At 47.0% G+C, this 24,214-nt stretch overlaps 1 protein-coding gene across 4 annotated transcripts in view; it reads right to left on the bottom strand.

Annotated features, from left to right (window-relative positions):
* LOC135245482 (thyrotropin-releasing hormone-degrading ectoenzyme-like) overlaps positions 1–24,214 on the bottom strand; it is a 95,657-nt gene that overhangs the window by 27,889 nt on the left and 43,554 nt on the right. For all 4 annotated transcript variants that reach the window (XM_064318536.1, XM_064318537.1, XM_064318539.1 and 1 more), the window contains 3 exons: positions 18,289–18,402; positions 8,113–8,250; positions 6,741–6,806 (listed from right to left, as the gene is read on the bottom strand). In XM_064318536.1, coding sequence (XP_064174606.1) covers positions 6,741–6,806; positions 8,113–8,250; positions 18,289–18,402 — 318 coding nt within the window. The remainder of the gene's footprint in view (positions 1–6,740; positions 6,807–8,112; positions 8,251–18,288; positions 18,403–24,214) is intronic.

The following is a 24,214-nucleotide window of genomic DNA, read 5'->3' as shown; positions in this document are numbered from 1 at the left end:
GCACACAAATGTCATTATTTAGATTGAAACAAGCAGTTTTTTTTTTGTTTGCCGGGCACATACAATTCAATAATAAAAGCCGCTACTTGTTGCTAGCTGGGTAGGTGCCCGTCTGAAACATTTATTACTGCAGATCCCCAGTCAAAGAGACTGAGCCAGCCAGGCTCCAGTTTATTGACCAATAAAGCTGCCATCATGGTCCTGTACACTGGGAATTCACCCAGCTTTTAGGTGTGTCTGTGTGTGTGTGCGCGTGCGCGCATGCCATTTCACGCATGAGACCATCACATTGAAAAACTGCCATTAAATCCTAGGCCAGTAACAACATTAACAGGACTTTTTTTTATTTTTATAGCAGCACCACAGTCATAATCTTGTGTACCCACTATGCTAAATTCAATTTCTGCTGGCATTTTTTACACCGTACTTGCATCACTGATGATGTTTACCCAGGCAACACATGCAAGGAAAGCATCCAGAGAGATGCAGTCATTAAATTATGGCGGGTGTAAAATTAGATCTTCGGTGGAGCTAACAGAGTAAACGGATACCTACTTAAACCCGGCTGACAAAAGAGAAGCTCTCATTGGGTTTAATGAGCTCCCAGATGCCGTCTGCAACACAGCCGTCCACGGAAATCCAATTCCTGCCTTTTAAAATTCACAGCTGGGTTCCTGAATTGGTGCGTGCGTGGCGTGTAGGTACATTGTTTTATTTTTACCCCCCATGCGCTCCTGCTTCATAGCCGGGCCTGTGTGTACGCAGGGCGTCCGGGTGCCTGGTAAGAGGGCGAATCTCTTTTCCCCAGCGGTTAGGGGTCTTTAGCCCCCCCCAGGACTGAGGACGCGTCCCAAACCGCTGCAAACCCGCTCAGCTGCCAAGACCGAGCCGGAGACGTTCCCTCCCTCTGCGTGGTGCGGGGACGCGAGCGGCAGCGCGGCGTGCTCACCGGGGGCTGCTGTGATTGGGCCTAATGCCGCTCGGTGCTCGACACGCGGCGACCGCGGGCGCGATTAAGCCTGAGTGGGGTGGGGGGGGGCCGTGCTCCGCCTCTCTGCTGCCCCTCCGGGCCGCTGAGCGAGCGCTCGGTCCCCTGGGCGTCGCGTGCAGACGCGGCCGCTCTCGGCTCGCGGGCTGAGAACCTCTTGGAAGAGCACCAGGCAGACATGAGAGAGAGAGAGAGGAGCCAAAAGGGCCCTTTTCTCTCTGGCTGTCTCTGATCCCTCAGCCGGCTGCCAGCTGCCCTCTGGCCAAGGCTCCAGAGGAGGCCCCACTGCTCCAGGCTGCCTGTCACAATTAGTCACAGCCCTTCTGACACTGATCAGTCCTGTCGATTGTCACCAGAGAGTAGAAGTAAAAATAAAACCAGTGTTTTCCACCTTTCTTGCTTTTTTTTCCCGCCCCCACTATCAGAAGCTACTGGTGTACATCAGTGTGTAGGCATGCCTCTGTGTGTGAGTGTGTGTGTGTGTGTGTGTGTGTGTGTGTGCGTGCGCGTGAGCATGTTGGAGGATGGGAGTGGGTTGAGCCCAGTACAATCAGTGCATTTCCACACTTTCAGAAAGGAGAGAAATGCACAAGGTATTTGTCAAAGCACTCATTTCCATAGTTTTACAAGAAGCATGTGGGTAAAGGTATTTTGTTAATTTTCACAGTCACAGTCATTTGGTTGATTTGAGTAAGTGCCAACACACTTCTAATGAATTAATTATCTGAGAAAACGGTGTCCACAACAACAGCGCTACAGTAATAACCGAGCCTTATTTAAGAATTTGAAAGGCATATTTTTTTTACCTAAATATTTCAGGAGGAAATGAAAACAAAGCAACTTTGTTGACCTCCATCACTGTGAAGTTAAATCATTTGTGTGGCCCCCCAACCCCAATACCTAGCAAACAGAAAAGCCAAAGCCAAAGACAAGCACAGAAATAAAATTGGTAATTCAGAAAAAAATAATAATAGCCTTGAAGATATAAATCGACTGGCTCCTGGCCCCACACAGCAGTTTCCAAAGCAGGAGTTTTAAATGGAAGTGCACCAAGAACTTATTTCAGTTAGAGGCCATGCACGGATGCACCTGGGTTCGTTAACTTCAAGGCCGAAATAAGAACTGCAGTCGGCTGATATGTTCCAATTCTTCAGTCTCATCTCGTCTGCTACAACACCATTTTTCAGCCTATAAATAATACCCGGCACCATGTCCAGGAATTTTCAGAGTAACTCCTGAATCTGCCCACAGTGTGCTTAAAAAGGATAACTGCTGGGTCGATGCTTTTTCTGTGACCCAGAAGCCAATGGCAAACGTGCTTTACAGGAGCACGAAGAGTAGCAGAAAAAAATTCTGTGCTAGGAAAAAAGAAATGACGGAAAATCGTGAGAAATACTTTTACTTTAATTTGCTATCTGTGCCACCCATTGTTTTCCTTGGGGACTCCTCTGAATCTGATCCATTTACATTGTGCTTTCTGGCGGGATTAACTTTAAACATGGAGGCTGGTATAAAGGGAGACACACCCTCCAGAACAGAGCCCTGCTTGACAAAGCTGCGCTTTAAAAGGCTTAAGGAGATCACAGTTTAACTTCTCTCTAACACAAGTCAAGGGGGTTTGCCTATGGATCTGCCAGCTCAGAGAGCAGACGAGTATAGGCCTAATTTAATTTCCTCACCATCCCAGTGTTACTAGAATAGTTTTCTTCTCCCCAGCACCCACTCACTGTCAGGCTTTATTATTATTCTGAATTAATTTCCATTATGCAGGGTTATTACAACTAAATCTGACCTGGACTCCCTAGAAACAGCTTAGTCAGGCCGCTCTGTAATGTGATAAATCCGATCGCTCTCATCGTTCTCTGTATAATTGTCTTGCCGGTATAGATTAATGCATTTTACAAAACTTTTTGGTGGATTAAAAAAAAAAAAAAAAAAAACTCAGCAGATTGTTATAAAGATGATACCTAATTCACAAGGAGACTCTAATGAAAGGCCGTCTTTCTGGACACCCAGGATGAGAATGAGATTAAATTTGCTCTGCTTTCTGAGAAAGGCAATGGCGATCCTATTAACAGCTACTTCCACTTTTTTAAACCGGCAGAAGACAGAAAAGAGCTCTCCTTTGTTACGGTGGGAGCCGGTTCCCATTGATATAACGGCTCCGATAACGTGTGAAAATGGACGGAGGAGTGCCTATTTTATTATGCTAATGTACAATAGCAGGCGGGGGGGGAGCTAGCTGGAAAAGTCAGCTTGGCAGATTCGGTGCAGTAAGCACTCTGGAGGAGCCACACTGGATTCGGGTGATAATTGTGAACTGGAAAAGTAATGCAATGTGGACACTCTGAAAGCATCCAACGGGCAGAAAAAAGCCTCCAGAGGAAAGTTTTTTTTTTTTTTTTTTTTTTTACACAGGGCATATATAAAAGGTGCTATAAATGCCACCTTTACTGCGCACAGACGCTGAATAATACATCACAGAAATCCTGAACATTCCGGAACATTCTATTATGTAATGAAACCAGCATCATCGCCTCACATACATAATGCAAGACACATAAATATACATGGCAAGCACAATTTGAAGTTTGATGTTTGTTTCACGCTCTTCCTTTTCAGGAAAAAGGAATCCTCCACATCGTCCTGTACTGTAGGATAAGTCCCTTTCCGGCTCTCTGCTACATCAACCCCACTTCTCCAATTAAGCTATAAAAACCTCTTTTGCCAAAATATTTACTCCAGTGTAAAGATGAATAAGACTCGCAACGCTGACTAACCCCAAACACATCTCAGACAGATCACAGCCAAACGATCCGTGGCACAGACTGCCTGGTATTGGCCTGAATCACGCAGATGTTCATAAGATGCAAACTACTGCTGGGCCTGACTCTTCGGTGCACAGTAGCACATTAAACGAAGAGTGAATTTAATTCCTGTGAAACCAGCGCGCTTAATGAATGCGATGCTGGGCAGTGCATCTGTTCCGTCCTCCACGCTGCCAGAAATAGACCAACTCTGACTCCATGATCACATGGTCTGCCCCTCCGCTCACAGAAGCTCGACTGCGAGGTTCTCTCCTCCACGGTTTCTCCCTCTCTTCCTCCGCGCTTTCTCCCTCTCTTCCGCTGTGAGACCGGCTTCATCACTCATAAACTCTAATTACTGTAATTGCCTTCACCTCTGCCTTATACATCTTAACCTATCGCTCCATTAAGACTTTCCTTTTGCCGTTTTCTCTCGTCTCACCGCACAAGACGCCCGAGTCTAAACGCTGCCCTTTGACCTTTGACCTGCGAAGGTCGAGATTCAAAGCTGAGCAGATGAGCTGCTGTGTGTTCTGAGGTAGCGGCGCTGCATCAGAGAGAGGCTTTTAATGAGGCCGCTGATTACCGCACACTGGCTGGGGGGGCACCGCCGCTCCCACACCCAGAAGCACATCTAAGACGCTGATTAACCTCAATAGACCCCACAGACATAGTTCCCAAGCCTTGGGAGACAAAAAATTCCAAATGGAGATTAAAATACTTCCTTCACCCAAAAAACTCTCTGGCCTTTCTTTGGCCCTGTATTTGCTTTGATTTGATTTAACCTAGGTTACTGCATGAAGTAAATACTGATTATTAGTAATTACCAGGGCTCTGTTTCACAAAGCTGGATTTAGTTAGCTGGATAACTGCACCCAGTAAAACCCAGAACCCTCCAAAATAACTGTTCTTGGACACATGTCATAGCTGGGCCTAAGTAAGTGCCTAAGTAGGTCACAACAGCCATAGTAAATTCTACCAGAAGTTAGATCCTGGAGATCTACCTTCAGGTTCGTTTTCATTTCAATCCTAACTTTGCACACCTGATTCTACACATTAGCTCTCCGGCTGAATGAGGTGTGCAGTGTTAGGGTTGAAATGGAAGCCTACATGGCCGCAGATCTCCAGGTACAGGGTTAGGGCAGCCCCGCTCTAAGTCCTATGGCCATAGTGGCCCGCTTAGTGACACATCCAGAGCTATGACACTTGTCCAATCATTAGGTGCAGCAGTGCTGGAGAACCACAGAGGAAGATTAATCAGACGCAAGGCAAACATCTCCCACGTTCACCGACACGAGCGTCACTTTGGGCTCGTCTGGTTTTTCAATAGAGGATTCAGGCCTGACTGCGCTAACACACAATGCAAAGACATTCATGTTTAATTAAGAATTAAATTTGAGGTTTCATTTAAGCCTCCTTATTGCAATAATGCACAGAGCATGACTCGACTGTAATGCGTTTCATAAGCAGAGAACACATCTTCACAGATCAAGCTAATGCAAGATTAATGCTAACTCAGATATCTGTTCCCTTGCACATTATTAAATTGTCAAATCATTCTGTGTAAGTGCGCCTTTTCCATTTCTAACAATAAATGTCCATTAACAACAATCTTCTGTGCAACTCGAGACTGAAATTCAATGATCCCAGACTGAGAACATGGCAATTTATATTTACACTTTCAACTTTAGTTACCGAGACAGATTTGCTTAAGTTTTACATTTGAGGCACATTTACTCTCTTACGCATTTGCACGTTTGCAGTTTAATTCACTGCCAAAAGAAAATAAATTGCAATTAAAACTCCTGAGAGAAATATTTATAAAAAGTTTAATATAATTGCTTTGCTCACGACTTACACAATGCTGTCAGTGCTGGATTTGTGTGAAATGGTACAGGAGCAAAGACCCCCAGTGTCGACCGGTGTGCACCTTAATTAACGCACAATTCTCTGCTGAGTTTGCCAAGCCAGCGTTCTGCACCCCATCCACTCAATTCAAACAATGCTTCACCCACCATTAGCACAGTGTGGAACTGATTAGAGATCACAGCAGGGTGCTGTTACAGAGAACAATAACTCCATAAAGGGAGATGATAAATTTAAAAGCAATGAATGAATAACAACAATAAAAACCGGGAGAGACAAACACACGCTCGTGAGCGTGCTCTGTGTGTGTGCACGTGCATGTGCCGTGTTTCAGTAGCGTGCGTTGCCGTGTGGCTGACCGTGCGTGCTGTGGCACGTACGTGCGTGCTGTGACGAAGGTGTAGGCACGTAGCGTGTGCCTGTTGGGTGTGTGCAGTGTGGACCACGGTGCGTGGTGTGCCTGTGTGGGCCGACACGCGGTCGTTTTCACGTCGCGTGTGCCTGTGTGTTAGCGTGAGGAGTCTGTTCAGTGACTTTGAGAGGAGGGCTGATTAATGCCAGCGGGATGGCATCTCAGCACAGGCAAGGGGGGGGGGGGTGGGGGGAGAATAAATCAAACGCCAGGCGCACGCGGCACTGTGCCGAACCCTTGGGGGGTTCCTGCCAAAAAAAATGCACCCACCTGGGGCGACCAAAAAAACAACAAGGGGGTGGCTTCTCTCCCTGCGGGCGGCAGTCACACACAGCCCCCGCAGGGTCTGCTGTAAATAAAAGATTCATCACCCCCCTCCCGAGTCGCTCCGCAGCCCAGGCCAAGCACTGCTGCATTGTGGGAAAACTCAAAGACATATATATATATATATCTGTACACCCAACTCCTCAAAAAGTCCAGCCCCCCCGGGTCCCCCATCTCTATAGACTGGCAAGGCACCTATGTGAGCTGAGTGTGTGGATGTGGATGTGCGTGTGTGTGCGCACAAGCTCCTCTGCGTGAGTGAAAGACAGAAGGAGAGAGAAAGAGAGAGAGAGATAGAGAGAAACAGCGTGCTGTGGGAGAGACACAGCTGCCCGGTACTTACATTTAAACCCCTCTGGAACACCGGCTGCCCCATCACGTTGGCCAGCATCCGGATCAGGGCTGCCCCCTGCCACAGAGATTAAGAGAGAGGAGCGGACATTAGGAGCCTGGATCAGCACCGCGGCGATTCCCACAGCGAGAGCACAATGACTGCCTTCTCTGCAGGGACACAGCTGGACCGGCATCCAGTCTGGTGCAGAAACCAACAGCAGAAGCAGTCATCACACTGAATAATACACAACCACAACACCTCAGTATAAAGGGAATGCCAAAGTGAGGCTAGACACCCTAGATGCTATGGTTACCACCAACTGCCATTTTACACACTGCCTCTTCAGTCATTAACCTCTATTTCTGGTGGCAGGTAAATCTGATAAGTTTCTCCCCAGTTTGGACGGAAACACCAGAAACTGGGATGGATTCTAAACATTTAGGACAGGGGTATCCAAACTCATCTGAAAAGGGCCGATGTGAGTGCAGGTTTTTGTTCTAGCCCTGCACTATGACACCTGATTCAACTAATTAACTAATCGTGGTCTTCAATCAAGTCAAATCAGGGGTCTTAGAGCTGGGCTAAGACAAAAACCTGCACCTGCACCGGCCCTTTTCGGGTAAGACTGGACACCCCCTGCTTTAGAACATTTGGGCCCTCTGCTCGCTGCCTAGCAGCCAGTGTGAAGGTTTCAAACAGGCGGGGTACATTGGGTTCAAATCCAGGCTGAGGCACAGTCCGGCTTCAGTCTGAACTGGGTGAGAGGCGAGTGTGCTGGATAGCATGTGGCTCTCATTACGCCCGGGCTTTCAGGAGTGATATAAATGCTCATCCCTCAGGAACGTTACCCCCGCAGCGCTGATGGTTACCCCGGGCGACCTGAGGAAAGCAAACTAAAACCAGCCGGCCCACGCCGTCCAAAACACAGATTTCTAATTAGAAACAGGGATAATAGCGCGATATTGAGTTCCCAATCAGAACCCACTGGGGAGACGTTCGTCCTACAGATTTATGATTTTCTCACGCACTTGAACTTGATTAATCTCTCGTGTGAGCTTATGTAAAACAATGAATCTTGAAAAAATAAAAAAAAACAGTAAAATAATTCAAAAATAATTTAAAACGGCTGTTTATTGTGCACATACTCACCCCCAGACAAAGCAATAACCTTTCAAATATTTTAAATATAAACTCCAAGGAACCGTGAGAAATGCATCACATCATCTATGTGTTATTGCATTCTCAAAAGGATTGGACCCTTCCCCCATGTATGCATGTATTTTCCCCACTTTCTGATGCATTTCCACTCCACTGTATGAGCTGTGCTCTACAAGATTAAGGTCATTATTTTTATGAAAGCCCAGGTACAGAAACCCCTCACCTTTTTGTAGGCGATCCAGTCGAAGACCCTGTCGATGTCTGTGGCCTGGAAGACCTCCTGGGAGATGGGGTGGGAGCTGGCCAAGCCGTCCAGCAGCATCACCTCATGGAGCACGTCGGTCAGGAAGCGCTGCTTCTCCTGCGTGCCGTACGGACGAAGGGTCAGGGGTCAGCCGCTCGGTGACGTGGCCAAACGGTGAGCGAAGACCACAGGCTCGATCGCTCAGGCACCCTAAGGGGCACTACTGACTACAGGACTGCTGTTGCGCTCTGTGACCCCTCGGAACCTGGACCGAGCTGACGCACTTCTTTCTTGGTTTCACCTTTTTTTTTTTTTTTTTTGCAATTTGCAATTTGCATCAACACAAATTGTTGCCAGAACACATATCCAAGCAGCCAAGAGCATCAACAAAAAAGAAAAAAAAAAGAACAAATAAAACACACTGATTGCGGGGGACGTGGAACATTTGAGAAACTTCAGTGTTCTGGGAACCGTAAAATTGTCAGCTGGGACTCTTTGTGCCGTTCTGCTGCTGGAGCAGTGGAGTGGAAAGAATCGGCGGCTGGCTGAACATTCTTTGGAACGCACTTTGGCTCTCTTAAAACTGGGCCTTCCAAATTGCGAGAAAAATGAGAAAAAGGCCAATACATTTTTTTTTTTATTTGTTTTTATTTTTTAAAGCTCAAGATCTGACTGCCTTTGCAGTTAGCCAAGGACACAAGCGGCACTTGGAACGAGTCAGAAAACAGCCGTAGACATTTACTGAAAAGAAAGGGGTCAATTGCAAGCACTTTACCTGTCGAGAATGCTGTGAGTGAACACACAGATACCGCACTGGGTCGATACCGTGCACCAATTCAGCAGGACAGTGCAAACGGTGAAGCCTGACACACCGGTGTCCCATTACTGAACAGCACAGCACTTATTTATAGGGCTGGGCTGAATTCGGGTTCCTCTGTTTGGCCCACAGAATGTTCAGCAGCAGAATGTTAGCAGAGCGAAGACAGAGAAGGACAGACGGACGACCAGGGATGGGCTACGGCCATGACGGCAGACTAGGACCTTCGCTCCCTACGCAAGGCAGTCGCTAGAGAGGTGAAAGGCCATGGCGATTACAGGGGCCTACAACTTGGGGGGCTGGCACTGTTAAAAAAAATTCAATGTGTTTCGTTAAAAAAGGGGGGCCCAGAATCCATAGCTACGGCCCAGTCTATAACTGACAATCGAAACTAAACATCCTGGAATGGACATTGATTTTGAACTTGTAAGAGGCAATTTATGTGGCAGCAAGATGGACACATTCCTGAACAGAAATAACTAAATGAGTGTTTAAGTGACAAGGGCCATCACAGAGGCCAAGTGCCATTGTTTTCTTTTCCCAAACACCCAATGTTGGAATTTAAATCAGCCTGCCAAGCTCGCTACGTTGCTAGCCATGACTTATTCTTTGCACTACAAGAATAATAACTATAAATCAACTGCAAGATAGCTATAAATCAGAAGGGCCAGTTGTACAACAACCCTGAGGCTCACCAGCAGAAGTAGCGGAGATAAATGAGCACACAGATGAATTAGCTCTCTCACTAAACACCTGTGCTAACCTCTTAATTGTTTAGCTGTCTTTCTGCACATTACTTTAAATAAGTCTTAACTGCACTGGTATCATAAGACTAATGAAATGGCCCTTAAACATACTGAAGCCTGTATGAATTTCCACCGCCATCCCGGGACGTTAAAAAAAACAAATGAAACCAGCCAAAACTTCCGTTTTTGCACTAAAAAAATTAAATTAAATAAAGATTATCATGAACGTTGACTGACGGACCGTGTTTGCACAAAGCTTAATCCTGAGCCGACCAGAGGAGGATGGGTTCCCCCCGTGGTTCCTTCCTATCGATTACAGGGAGTTTTTCCTTGCCACTGCTGCCTTAGGCTTGCACCTGTGGGGGTCTAGGACAGGGTTGTCTGTGAAGTGTATCGTGACAATTACATAAATAACTTTTGATTTGTCTGCGTTCTGCATAAGACAGCATACAATGACTGGAATCAAAATCCAAGGAGAGCTCAATGAGGAGTCTGAAATCACTTAATGGTATATTTTAATGTGCAGTCGGCGCATGAGAAGCAAAAGGCTACCAGCCAGACTCACAAATGGAAGCGCTGCCTCTGGAAAGGATCAATTCAGGAGAGAACCTTTCAGCAAAACTTTTTTTTTTTTTCTATCCCGTCAAAAAATCGCATGCAATTTTTACGCCGCCTCTGCTTTTAAATCAAGGCTGCGACTGGCATCATTGATCTGCGGTGGATTTAATGATGCCCTTTGACTGCAGCAAGATAATAAGGTGGATAGAGAGACCAGACGCACGTCACCGCTTTCCAAAAGAAAGGACAAAGACAGACCGCAGTCTGGGGACGTAGCCAATCGCACTGATGTTAACAACCGAATAATGGGCTTACTGTAATTATTGATTTAACTTATTATGTAGAACACCGAACATACACTCTGCCATAAATCCCTCTATGCTTATATTAGTTCAATGGAGCCTTCATTTTTTTAATTTTCAGGCTGCACAGCTCTTTTCAGAAATAACTAAGGCAAACTACAGATCCTGGAATCGGACATTTGCTCATGGCGTCCAAAGAAAAAAATAAAAAATAATTTTAAAACCCAGGTTTGCTATACTGACTCTATAACCGCTTTTAAGTTCCAGATGGTTGATCCACGCGAAGCCAAATGCAAAGTTAATGACGTGCTGGGGAAGTCAGCGGCCAACCGGATAATTTGTTGTGAAACCGTAACTCCGCTCCATCGGGGAGGAGCGCAGGAGTAAATAACATTCCCGTTTCCAAACATCTGGAGCAATCGGGGAAGGAAAAGCAAACATGACCAGTGAATAATGCCGTTTGATTTGGAGGGGCTGGGAAAGTCTGTCCAAGCAGATCTACCAGGTAGGGCCCGCAGTGACGGGCTGTAGGAGTAAATATAGAGCAAATTTGCCTCTTATCTCGGTTTCAGCCAATCAGCTGGCGAGCTTCTATTCCATATAGAACGGCATTAACGCTTGATATAAAAGTCAGCATGCAAGTCCATTACATGTTCTTTAAATATATAAAGCTGGAGCTCTCAGATGTGTTAAGTAATAAAGATAACTTGTCTGAGTGATTTTTTTTCTGTATTTGCACTGCACAAATTAACGCCCCGTAAGAGCAATACCCCAGATAGTTCAGTGAGCGAATATAAAAGCAGCTTCTCCTGCCTGTTTTAAAGCAAGTTAGTGGTTAATAGGTTGTCCCTTCATCTTTGCGTATTTTCCATAAAAATAGAAAAGGAACATTGATCGACACGCCAGCATTTAAGTCCATATTCTAGGAGGTAAATGCATTTATAAACACAGGAAATTTCAAAGCTACATTCTCTCATGAACACGAGTGCAACATATCACAACGAATGAGTCATGCTTCGAGGAAATTTAATGCCAGTCATTTGTGGCTATGATTGATTTTGAACGATGTTAGGTAGTGCTATGAATAGTGATAAAGGGCTAGCAAGGCCGTGTGTGAAATATGAAATGTGTTTACATCTACAGTCTGCTTTCCAGACTTGGCCCAGAATTTCTAAGATCTAAAATAAATACAATTTAAAAAGTGCCCATTACATTTTCCCATGAATTTCACAGCATGCTCGCGTAGATTGCTTGTGCTGTTAACCGCAGAGTTTGTCTTTGCCCATTTATTTCAGAAATGAAGATTTAAGACTAACCCCAAACTGAACTACACAACAAGGAGAAATGAACAACTCTCTATTCATACATAATCGAGACAACGTAGGAACATTGCGCCACTGTTTATTTACATATATATTTACTGTGTTACTGTAGTGCATTCCGAAGTTACTAACATAAAAATTCATATTTCTAGTTCATAGTTCAAAATTACATCTGCTTTTTTTTTTTACATCCCTGGCTCTATCGCACAGACAAGTGTGAATACCCAACTACCAATTCCAAAACCTAGCTACTGTATATACACATTGCTTGTCTATTAATCACTGCAGTCATTACCATTTTAAATCTGCCGTCTCGTTTGTTGTTTACTTAATTTATCCTCAGCGCAGACAGGCCCCACACACCCTTGACAGAATGCGCATCACTCATCACCGACTCCTCTGGTCTGATCACACAGGTTGATAGTGCTTCTCATCTCTACCTCACTCACCGAGGACATTAGCACCAAAAGGCTTCCCATTCCAAAAGACGACAGCGCATTTCGTTAGCACACGCGGCGCGACACGAAAGCCAATCTCCCGCAATTGATTGCGCATATAATTGTTTTGGAGCGCTGAAATTACTGGCTAGTCTCTCTTAATTTCCCCAGGCAGCACGAGGGCAGAAAACAGTGCTCGAGTGCTTCTCGAGCAAGTGAAGGAGTCATTTACTCTTAATCATCTCCATCCTGTTACTCCAAAACAAAGTGCCCGCCGACGCGCCACGAGGAGCGGAATCGCCTGTAAGGGAAATATCGGGCCGAGGGGCAATTAGCACGAGGTCCCGTTCAGATGGAGGCGCAGCGGCGGGGCCGGCGCGACCGGACCGCTATCAGTCATCCCAATCACAAGGGGGCATCACAGAGAGGAGCCGCGGTTCAACCCACATAAATCAGCCTATCCGAACACTACTGAAATATGAACGACTCTCTGTAATCAGAAACCCACTCGCGTAGCTCTATAACCACACACCGCACTAAACAAACAGCTGAGAAACAGCACCTCGAGCTAAAGGAAAATCAAGATCAAAACTTTTACACCAGCACGGCTCGGAATGAAAAAGCAAGAGAGAAAGTAATGCATAAGGAATAACTCCCATATTTTTATCTATGTAATGTTTTTTTGTTTCGTTTTTTTGGCTGTCTAAGGAGTTTTTCGGGTTTCCAAAAAGCCAAAGAGTTTCTAGTCTAATCTAAGACAGAGCTAAAGCTTTGTGATGCGTCGAGAGCAGAACATGTATATTCAAGCTGAGGCTTCACAGCACAGTCAAGAACCCAGGGATACGACAACTTAGGACAAAATGACAACTTAAGAGACCTGAATGTTTAAAGCACATATTTCAGAGCATTCCCCACACCTCACAAAAATGACTGCAAACATTAAACCTTCAATTCAATAACGTTTCCTCAGCTACACCAGACTAAATGTAAATCCAGGACATGATGCAAGTGTATGCACAGCTCCGCAGAGCAACAGCAGCAGCTCAGGCTAAAGAGGCACCATTAGGTCACATAAATGCCAGTCTGTCTTCCAACACTGGTGGGCCGAGCACCGTGTCGCTAGAGTGGATCAGGCTTTACAAAATGAACAATGAAGAAAAAAAATCAGTTTTTGCATATCTTAAATGTTTTTTTTTCTCCAAGTTTAAAACTTTTTTCTTGTTCAGTCCCCCAGGTAGTTGAGTCCTGGACCGTGCAGCGGCAGACAGAACGGGGAGAACAGGAGACGTATGCGCCAGCGGGAATGGCGGCGTTGCCGTGGAGAAAACCCGCGTGGCGGCGCAGCAAATTGAGCACAATGAAGTGTTTCCATCTGGACCGTATGTTTTCACAACAGGGCACGTTCTCCCCCCCCCCCCCGGATCATATTTCATTTGGACTTTTCCATCGCCGCTTCTTAAAAACACAGACACCTTCGGTTCGTACCGACGCAGAAGTAGACGCCGCATGCGTACAGGCTGATAAATCCAACATAGAAATATCGCCTCAGCCAGCCAAAAGGATTTAGTGAAGAGCCACTGGTCTCAAAATATGGTACAAAATATGGTTTAGATGTTGTGGAATGAAATATTATACATGATATATATAGAGAAGAAAGAGCGCAGATGTTCGGAACAGTCACAGGCAGGGGCAGGGATGCGTGTCCCATTAATCCTTCTGACAGGTATAGGGAGCCAGGTGAGCATTTGGCCCCCCTCCCTCACTCCCCCCCTCCCTCCCTCTCCCTCCCCGGCACCTTGCTCAGCGCCATCGCCGACGCATCACCTGCGTGACAGACCGAGGATGTCTAGGCCTGCCGCGCAGAGCCCTTATCAGCCCGGCTCTGAGGCTGGGCGCAGGCAGGGGCCAGCGGGGGTGACAGAAGCTCCCAGAATGCCGCGTGGGACTCTGTGTGACGGGCTTTTGTTCGCTCGGCTCATTTGGCTCGGCTGGCACACCGCAGCCACGCAGCAGCTGACTCTCCTTCCCCTGCTGCCTCTGTGCCGTTTCCCCACGGCCGCAGGGAGAGGTGATCCTGGCTGTCCTTGGGAAACATCATGCACTAGAGTCCTTATATACCCCCTGGTATATTACCCCCCTGGTTTACGCAGAGTGACCTGCGCCTTGTCCAGGATTTTAGGGTGGGGGAGTTGACGGTGGTAGGGGCGATGGTGGTGGGGGGGGGGGGTGTTGGGTCTACTTCGCCTTAACGATTTTGTATAAATTACCTCTCAGGTCTCCACAAGGCCCCGGTACAGCAGCCAGCCCAGTTTAGTGGAGTAGATGCAAAAGGCCATAAAGTTCTGTGCTATGCTGTAAACAGAGAGTTTTGCTCAGTGTTTTCAGGGTGAAGGTTCACCAGTAGCTCCGCTGCAGGCCCCGTTTCTAATATCACACAACCAGCTGCCCATGCAGGTGGGATGGCGGGTCTTAACGATCGCGGAGGTCAGGTTTGGATCGGGCCCGCATCGTCAAGGGGGACGGACGAGCGCTCTGAGTCACAGGCTCCGTTTCTCCAGAACTCGCCAGGCTGCGTTCGTGCCCCAGCCAGTAACAGGCGAGCGTCAGCTGTGTACGCGCGCCTTATCTCAGACTAATGAGCGATGTGCAGGGGGGGGGGGGGGGGTGGGGGTGAGGGAGCGCTATCCGCATCACGACACAGTAAAAAAAGAAACAACCTGTATGTGTGAGCCGGGAACACTGGCAGACCGTGTTTCGTTTTGTTGTGTTAATGACGCGGGGATGAATTCATTTCGGCAGCCCGGCTGTGAGTAATTCAGGGACGCCGTTGCGTTCAGGGAGCACTTACGCCAGATGGTTTGGTTTGTCTTTCTTGGCGAGGGATTATGAGCGTCTTGGTTGTTTGCCATGCTTTTGTTTTTGCATTAAAAAAAAAAAAAATTATACCAGCTCCAAATTTCCACCAAGGACAACTTTTGCTATTGTGACTAGACCGGCCCCGGAACATAATTCTCCAAATCACTAATGAGGTGGGGATGTACGTGTAGACGTAGATTTGCATGTATTAAGAGTAACATCCCAATGACCCTTTGAAAAGCATTGGCTAGGACACAATCAAGCACACCCAGCTGCTTTAAGGATGAATGCAGTTCAGTAATCCATAACAAACTGAAGCATCTCTCAGTCTCTCGTTTAAACGAGATACGGTGGACAAAACACTGCATAGCTTACGTATGATGGCATCGCTCCTGTCTTTTGAGTATGTCGTTAGTACAACATGCTATCGTGGGGATTGGAAGTTGGAGAGCGCGTGTTTTTGGACAGAAAGTGGCTTGCGCATTAAAGAAGGTGCTTCCGGCGTGAGTTTGCTCGACGGGCCCCAGGGAGCTGCGCCTGACGGCAGGGCGCCGGGGGGAACGCGGCTGTGCGTCGGCGTCTCTGGCGCGGCGAGGAGCAGAAAGCGGCTCCCGAGACGGAGGCGGGGGCAGGCGCCCGCGCCACGCAGCGTTTGCACCGGGCCGGTCCTTAAATGGCGCTGCCGCCGCGGCTCCCTCCCGCCAGTCTCCGTGGGCAACGGAGACACTCTCACTCTCAGTCCTCTCCGATAGCGGGGGATGAGGTGAGGCAGGGGGGTGGGGGTGCGGGGGAGGGGTCAGAGGTCAAATTGCCTGTGCTTTTCCCATCCATTGCAAACCCTCCTGCCCGCGGAGGCCCCTCTTTATCACGCAGGGCGTGTGGGGCTGTGGGAGATGGAGCGCGCGGGGGAGACTGGTCTGCAGCTGTGATGGAGGAGGTCTGGATGCCACACAATCTGCTCCCTAACAGCAGCGCTGCTCCTGAGGATGACTGCAGATTGGGAGCGCACAGAGGACTCTGACAACTCCGCTCTCTCTCTCTCACTTTCACTCTCTCAATCTCTTTCTCTCTCACTCTCTCTCAATCTCTCTCTCTCTCACATAGGCATGCAAGAGTGCACACACTCTCACTTTCACTCTCTCAATCTCTCTTTCTCTGTCACACACTCTCTCTCCTCTCTCTCTCACACACACAAATGCATGCGAGAGCACACACTCTCTCTCACACATGCACGTGCACACACTCACACATGCGCGCACTCTCTCTTTCTCTCTCCCTCTCCAGAGGTCAGACTCCCCAGAAAATCACAAACCACAGTGCCATAACAAAACTTGAGAGCGTCGCTCTTAATTAATCGAGATGACTACACACGTACGGATTCTCCCTCTTTTTTTTTTTAACATGAAGAAAATATAAGCACCTTTCCCCTGTCAGGCCAGTTTTAATAAGCACTCACTTCTTGCTGGCATTTACAGAGGAGCGGCAGAAATCTGAGTATACTCCTCATATCCCAAGTGCTGCACACGTCATCACGAACTTCAGTGCCGTGGGACTCCAGGGCCGAGAGCACTTCGGGACAGTGCTCAGGGGTGCGCGCTGCATTTTAAGCGGTAACGGCGGCTGAACACGACGTCTCTGCACACGGCAGCAGATTTGGGGGGGGCCTTCTGGGCAGCGGGGCAGAAGCAAATTGGATGGGCGTCCGACGGAGCAAATATCTGAGATCAGCACCCGAGTGCGTTTCAAATGAAAAGACCCCCCCGTGGCCTCGAGAGAGAGAGAGAGAGAGAGAGCGGGCCCTCCTGCACCCCCCCCCCCCTTCTCTTAAAATGATACACAGGCCAGGAGAGAGAAAACGCATTACAGCCCAAGAGAGGTGCAGTAAACAAGACTCCCCCAGACTGAGAGCCCCCTCACCCCTCAGGGTCCCCAGAGTCATTTTAGGGGTCTGGCGTATAAAAAGGTAGGAACCCCTGTTTTACCTGCGGTAGGTAACTGTCTATTCAACCTGTTAAAGGCCTTGCTGCCACATCTAAACCAATTATTTCCAGTGTAGTTACAGGACACCAGCTGTAGTACCATTCACTGAGTCAGAGAAGAGAATCAGCAAAAAAATATATGATTAATTGCTTTGGTTATTATGATGTTATTAAGAACCACTTCTTGCCAATTTAAATATGCATAACATTAAACCATTTTTCAAATCAGAGGAAATAATGCTCTTTCAAAAACCCGGAGATAAACGTTATCAGACCTGAATTATTTTCCATGTTCCTTGCTGGTTGACACAAGAAAATGATACCGCTGTATACAATTACAGAAACAACCGCAATAAATATGGACAAGCACGCGTTATTAACGAACATTTAGATTGACATATTTTTTCTGTTTGCACCCCGTACTGTCACAAATAGAGGATGTTCACACAGTTTCCAACCCTTCAGACTGAGGGGAAAAAAGCCAGGGGAAAGGGTTTGACTGGAAGATCAAGCACGGAATAAACTACAACCCCCACGGGCCTTCAAGTTCGGCGTCTAATTCCCCATCTTCACTTTTATCCAGAATATTCTCAATGCATTTCGAGCTGACTGGCGCATTTTAACTGATTAAAGGCTCCGTCCTCTCTGATTCATTGGCTGTGCCTATTCATGCCTCCGAGCTGCGGGAGATGACTGGCGCGCCAGGGCCTTTGAACATGAAAACACACCCTTCATGCAGCCACACTGAAGGATTCAGACATTTCACACTTTCACAGAGGGGGGTTCTCTGTCACTCATACAGAGCAAAATCATTTAGGAGGAAACCTTTTTTTTTTTCTTTCTTTTAAAGTGCCATCAATTATATTAGCAGTGAACTAAGCCAATGTCGTACATAACAATAACTGTTTAACTCTTCCACAACATACAACCTCAAGAACAGTATTTATAATACTGTACTGCGGAATAGGGATATCGCAATTATTCCCCCCCTCCCCTCCAGAGAGGTATCCTTTTTATTAACTGTCACAAATTCTGTACATTTATCGCTGCTGCTAAGGAATGGTTAATAACACTAACGTAGATAGTTAATAACATTGTTATTACACATGCATAAGAAAGGACGGCTCAGCACTCTTACCATGTTCCACTTGGGGAAGAGGAAGTCAGCTCCCACGTACTCAAAGAAATGGGCGAAGCCCTCCTTCAGCCACACGTCTTCCCACCACACAGGGGTCACCAGGTCCCCAAACCACTAGGGGAAAGACCGAATGAGACGGTTACATTTCAAACGAACACCAGCTAAAGCCTCACTCACAAATAACTGCCACTACCCTTTAAGCAATGAAAATACATATCCTACTGAAGACAGAAAATGTTTAAGCAGAGTAATGAATAGACACATGAATGTATTTAGTGAATAAATACAGTAACACGACGGACAGATGCGCTAGCTCACCTGTTGCACTGTGTGGAAAACAGCTAGAGACTAGTGGGGAGTGCATCAGCTAATAATTACATGGCAGTAAGGTAAGCACAGTGGAAATGCACTTGAAAAGTTTCTGATTTCAAATTGTGGAGCAAAAAGGGGAAACGCCTCATTTATAAATCACGGGTGAAGTTGAATGCAATATATAAAAATATAAAAATCTAATGGCACTGATTTAATGGCAATACAGAAATCATCTGAGGCCGATGAATTCCAGTAAAATACTGGCAGCGAAGCCTTCAGCACAGGAGCCTGAAGAAGCCGTCCGCGGCAAATCACACAGAGCGCCTCCAATTAAAAACTCCTGAAGGCTTCCGTATGAAAGGAGGACGGCGTAAAGATAAACTCCCCTTCAGACGAGATGAATGCAGGCAGGAAGCAGCACCTGCGTTCGTGCCCACTTCCTGCGCACGTTCCAGGGAGTTAATTAACGGCCGGTGCCAGCTGCTCCAGCTCAGAGAGAGCAGCTTTTCCTGTACAATATTCAAAGTGCGCTCGGGAGAGCTTTAGGTAGCAAAAAAAACCAGCCCGTAGACAGGGAGGGAGGGGTCTGAAACGGATCCGTTTCTGGATTTCATTCCAACTTCTGCTTCTCATCAGCGGTTTAATAAGGCCAATCGCGGGCAAGACTAGACTCCGCAGCTAAATTTCTGAATGAGACCACGAAAGACAGCCGAGGACTGTCCGTGTGGCCCTGTGTTAAACCATTCCAATATGGCCGACATTGAACCGGCATAGGTCTCCACTTAAAGGCCTGCCACCTGAAATGGGATTTCGGTCGATACGAAAAATCGAGGTTAAGTTTAAGAGCAACAGCAAGAGAGTTCTACAGGACAAAGAGCAAAAACCAAACTGTTTTTAGGGGAGGGAGGAGAGCTCATGACTGGCACCACAGCAAATCATTCCAACAGACTCGTGGAGGGGCGGGCCCCACCCGCCCAGCTACACGAATGCACCCGCAGTACGCAGGAAGCAAGAGCAATGCAGGATTTATTCATAATAAATAAATAAATAAAAGCAAAGCAGCTGGCTTCTGAACTACATGGAGCATGTTTATAAAGTACCAGAGCGGTTCATAACAAGCTGCAGACTCTTCAGAGACGGCATGCGCTTAACGCAGGGCGGAAGGGCTTCACCCTGATGTGCACTGCAGGGCCATTTAACCCTACGCTGCTTCTCCCTGTGATGCATAAACAAACAACATTACAGGAGCACATCACATGACCCGTATAGCCGCTATTCTTCAGACTGTTAAAACCACAATAACGGGCACTTTGCTCTTTGTTTTTATTTTTTGTTTTTTTGCAAGGTTGTTATTCTGAGCATCCTTCGGTACGCCCGTACTTTGTTGCAGCTCTGGCCTTGAAAGGATCAATCGTCTAGTCAAACAACACCGACAGAGAAAAAAAAAAAAAAAAAAATCAATAGCTGAAATTCAGGGTGTCTGCCTTCACCCATTTTCAGAGAAATTCATTCCTCCGTCTGAAAGACATTCAGCAGTGTTTACCGCACACCTCCTGCCATAGAACATTCTACCCAACGCAAAACCACCGCAAAACATGTTTTATTTTCTCTCTCCCTCTCTCAGATGAGCTCCATTTGAATAGATGAAAGAAGCTGCAAACAATAGCCAAAAAAAAAACAACAACATTGACAGCGACAAAGTGGGGAAATATTGCCCCTGGTCTGCCGGAAAACTGCAGCCATTGAGAACGGCTGATATCATGGTGTAACTAAGCATTTTCCCCAAACAATGCAGGTGTATGAATAGGGGCGCTATTAAGGTGGAATTTGTCGGCGGGAGAAGCGAAGCGTTCGCCGAGCAGGAACATGTCACAGTTACCCAGGAAACCGCTTCTTTGAAGAGCTTCATTTAAAATTGATTGCCCAGGAAGGCGAGCCAGAGAGCGCTCCGCGTCTCTCCTCCGGCAAATGGGATCCTGGTATCTGCTACATTCTCTACAAGGAATCTTTTTCTGAGCAGCGACGGGCCTTCGAACAGCCGCCTGCTCTTCTCCCCACCCGCAAACGACAAATCACACGCTCAGCCTTCACCGGGAGAAGGAAAATCAATTAATTCTGATTCAAGAATAAATGAAAGACAGCGAGCAGAACTTTGGATGAGGTGCATCTGGGCGGGACAGGATTGCATGTGCAAAGCAGGACAGGATTGAGCCGGGATAAAAAAAATGGATTGTGCTCTCGGTCTCGTTAGTCATCCAGTGAGTGCCCGTCTCCCACGTGTCCCAAAAGCCCCCCCTGTGGATGACCACAGAAGAGTACTCATCTTTGATCTGTCATCTGTGGATCCTGTTCCAGATATAGCAGCTCTTCAATATGTCTGCAGGAAGTAGCTGATCGATTCTAGTTCCCCCCCCCCAGGGAGGAGAGCTCTAGACGAGCATTTGGCACTCGCTGTGAAGCACCACAGAACATGCCTCAGAACACGCCTGAGAACACGCTCCACGCAACAGCACCTTTCGCTTAGAGTCTGGGTATTCTTCGTACCGCAACTAACCAACACCAAACCGCGCAAGCAAACGTTCTCTCTGTTCTCGTATTGCATCCGTGCCATTTCAGAATAAAGGCAAACCATGGCTCCATTACATGTCTGGAGATCACTTAATGAAATTCACCGACATTAAAACCGGCTATAGATTTACAACCAGCTACAGAGTGATGAATTGCAATTCATTACTCGGTTATTGTATTAGTCAGATCACATAAAATGAGTTTTAGTTCACTACTGCGAAACGAGACCTGCTAAACTATTATCATCCATAGGGTTCTCCTGCCAAAAAACAACAATTGCGCAACTCAAGCGTGGGTGGAAATGTCAAAACATCAAGGTACATTATCCCTTTCATTTGCGAGCAGCGGGAAGCAGAACATTACATAAGAAAATCCCATTTAGGCCGCTGCTGAACACGCTGCAGTTATCCAGCGATATTAATAATTCCACTTCAATGGGCTCTCCTCCTTTTCGAATGCAAAACGCGAAACCGACGAGGAAGCGTGATAAAAATGCACAGACACGGCGACAAACGACAAAGAGACAAAAGGCTGGTATCCCGGGGCCTGTTGTTTTAGCCGGATTCGGGAAGAGGAAGTTCAACAGCCCCGGCATGTGCGACTGTCCCCCAGACCTCAGACACCCACGCCCTGTATTAGCAGCGAACCTCGCGGGAGACCGTGAACGAGAGCGGCCTTTGAAGTCGACGATCTGCATACGGGGCTCCTCGTCACATCGCCGCCCTAGAGGCTAATTACAGACCTAGCAGGGGGGGAATGCGATGCACAGAACGGATTTCCATCCAACCCAATTCCATACTGCAACTGCAGCGTGCTTCATCTTCAACTGTGAGTAATTAATTGGTTTCTCTTTCTATTTTGTTTTGGGTTTTTTTTTTTTTTTCTCCATTCGGTGCACACAGTGCGTCATGAGTAATGTAAATCTCACTTCCTGTAGCCGAGTATTCCGAAGTTAAAGACAGGATGTGACACGCTGAGATTAAATACCACAGAAGGCATTTGGCCGAGAGTGTTCAGTCCGTAATATAGACATTATGGAGGAAGGTTTTTCACCTCATCATTATGAAACTGGCAGTGTTATATATGACCTGTGACAGAGACACTCACGGGAGCCTGGGATGTTGATTCCTTGTTTTCTTTTCAGTTTTTCTTTCAATTGATTAAGTCATTAGAATCTATTTCTCGCACCCTCGAGAGACTAACAAGCAGTCATTCATGGGGAATCAATGGTATGGTTTTCCTTTCTCTCCCCTCCTCCCCCCCCGAAACATATTAATGGAAGAATTAATTTGAGCAAGTGGTTTTCCAGCCAACATAATGATTCACTGCATTAATCCCCGCAGAAGCAAGTGCCATTATTTGTCTTTAATTGAATTTTAATATGTAGAAATCTCAGAAGAGAAATGCGCGAGAAATCCAATTAAAACCGTGTTTCGCAGATCCATTCAAATCCAACGCGATTAAGTGACATTTGTGCTAACTGACAGCCGCTGCAGTACAGCGCTCTTAACATTTGCTCTCGCGCTGAACTGGGCGTCTGTGCGGAGAGCTCCCCCCCCCGCCTCGCGCTGCGGATGTGTGATTAAAGGAGGAAGCGCTGTGAGTGGAGGCCGGGCTGAAGGGCAGGGAGGGGTCACGCCGTATTTAAACGAGCGTGTGAAAGAGCGGGAGCGCAAACAGAGCTCAGGCGCGGCTCGCCCGCATATCAAACGCTCCCGACGCGCTCAGGCTGCACATAAACACTGGGAGCGGAGCGAAGAGCGATGACATCACGCATGGGCAGCCTGGCGGGGTGGGAGGGGGGTGAGGTCAAAGGTCACAATCCTGCACATGCAGCTTCATGCATTCATATATATCCCCGGAAATAAGTGCGCACAAGTAATATCTAATATTAAATCTCTTATAATTAAATAATCGAAAATATTATCGCTTATAATTAAAATGTAAATCCGTGGAACCAGCGCATGAAAAATGCACCACTGTAAAGAATCAGCTGCTTATCTGAACAAATGACCAAATCTCCTGTTTGCATTTGTCAGTCATCATACAAAGACACTCACACTAAAACAACCATTACAAAACCTCCGTGTTTCTAGCAATAAGACTCCCCCAAGGTCCCTGGTATCACAAAGGCTTTTCTCAAACAATCATGTTTGGAATGGAGGACAGAAAACCTGATTTTCTTTTATAATATATGAAGATCAGACGCTGGTCAAATTGCGTTTGAGTTTTCACTGTGTGATTTATTTTAAGTGTGTGCTTGAAAGCCTGTTTCATTAATACGCCTGTCACTCATAAAACATGAATTATTTTGAATAAAAATGGTTGTCAAAGAAATGAGTGAAACAAAGTCCATGCATAGCACTTTAAAACAAAGGGAATCAATCCCGATTGCTGAATGTCACAAAACACACCGAGTGAGAATAGCAACAGGGAATGATGTTCTGCAAACCCACGGGCATGTCTTTTCAAAGCCTCCCCTCGACAAAATGAATGGCTTTAACAGGTCTATTCGATCTGCTAAGCAACGATCTACAAACCAGCGAGGTCCCAAAATTAACTTTGTTTTAAATTCTGTTTCCACACACTGGGGATGGGTACAAACATCAGCCCAAGATGGAAAGAATTTCCCTCACCTACAGCAGCAGGGGGCCTCCCTGCCCTCCAGCCCCTGAACTAAAAGGATCTGCCACTCCATCGCAGAGTGTCAGGCGCCAGATGTCCAATTACACCGCAACTCTCTCTCTCTTTTTTTTTTTTTTTTTAAACTCTCCTGCTCGTGGCGGCGCGGCGGGGGAGATGAAACCCGCTCGATTCCGCGGGAGGACAGCGGATGTGTCAGAGCGCTGTCAGAGCCGCGTGTTCCACAGGCAGGGCCATTATGGACGCACGGCCCCGCCCGGATCCGCCAGGCACGCGTCCTTAATGACGGCTGTTTCCTCTTTCGCCAGAGGGGAAAGAAAAAGAAAAAAAGACAACACCACCTTGGAAACAAAAACGCTAATTGGCAACGCCGGCCAGGTTTGGTACGTTCCACGAACTGGCT

This window comes from Anguilla rostrata, chromosome 19 (genome assembly GCF_018555375.3).
Source record: "Anguilla rostrata isolate EN2019 chromosome 19, ASM1855537v3, whole genome shotgun sequence".
Taxonomy (NCBI): domain Eukaryota; kingdom Metazoa; phylum Chordata; class Actinopteri; order Anguilliformes; family Anguillidae; genus Anguilla; species Anguilla rostrata.
Note: the sequence above shows the minus strand (reverse complement) of the source record. Positions and strands in the feature narration are given on the sequence as shown.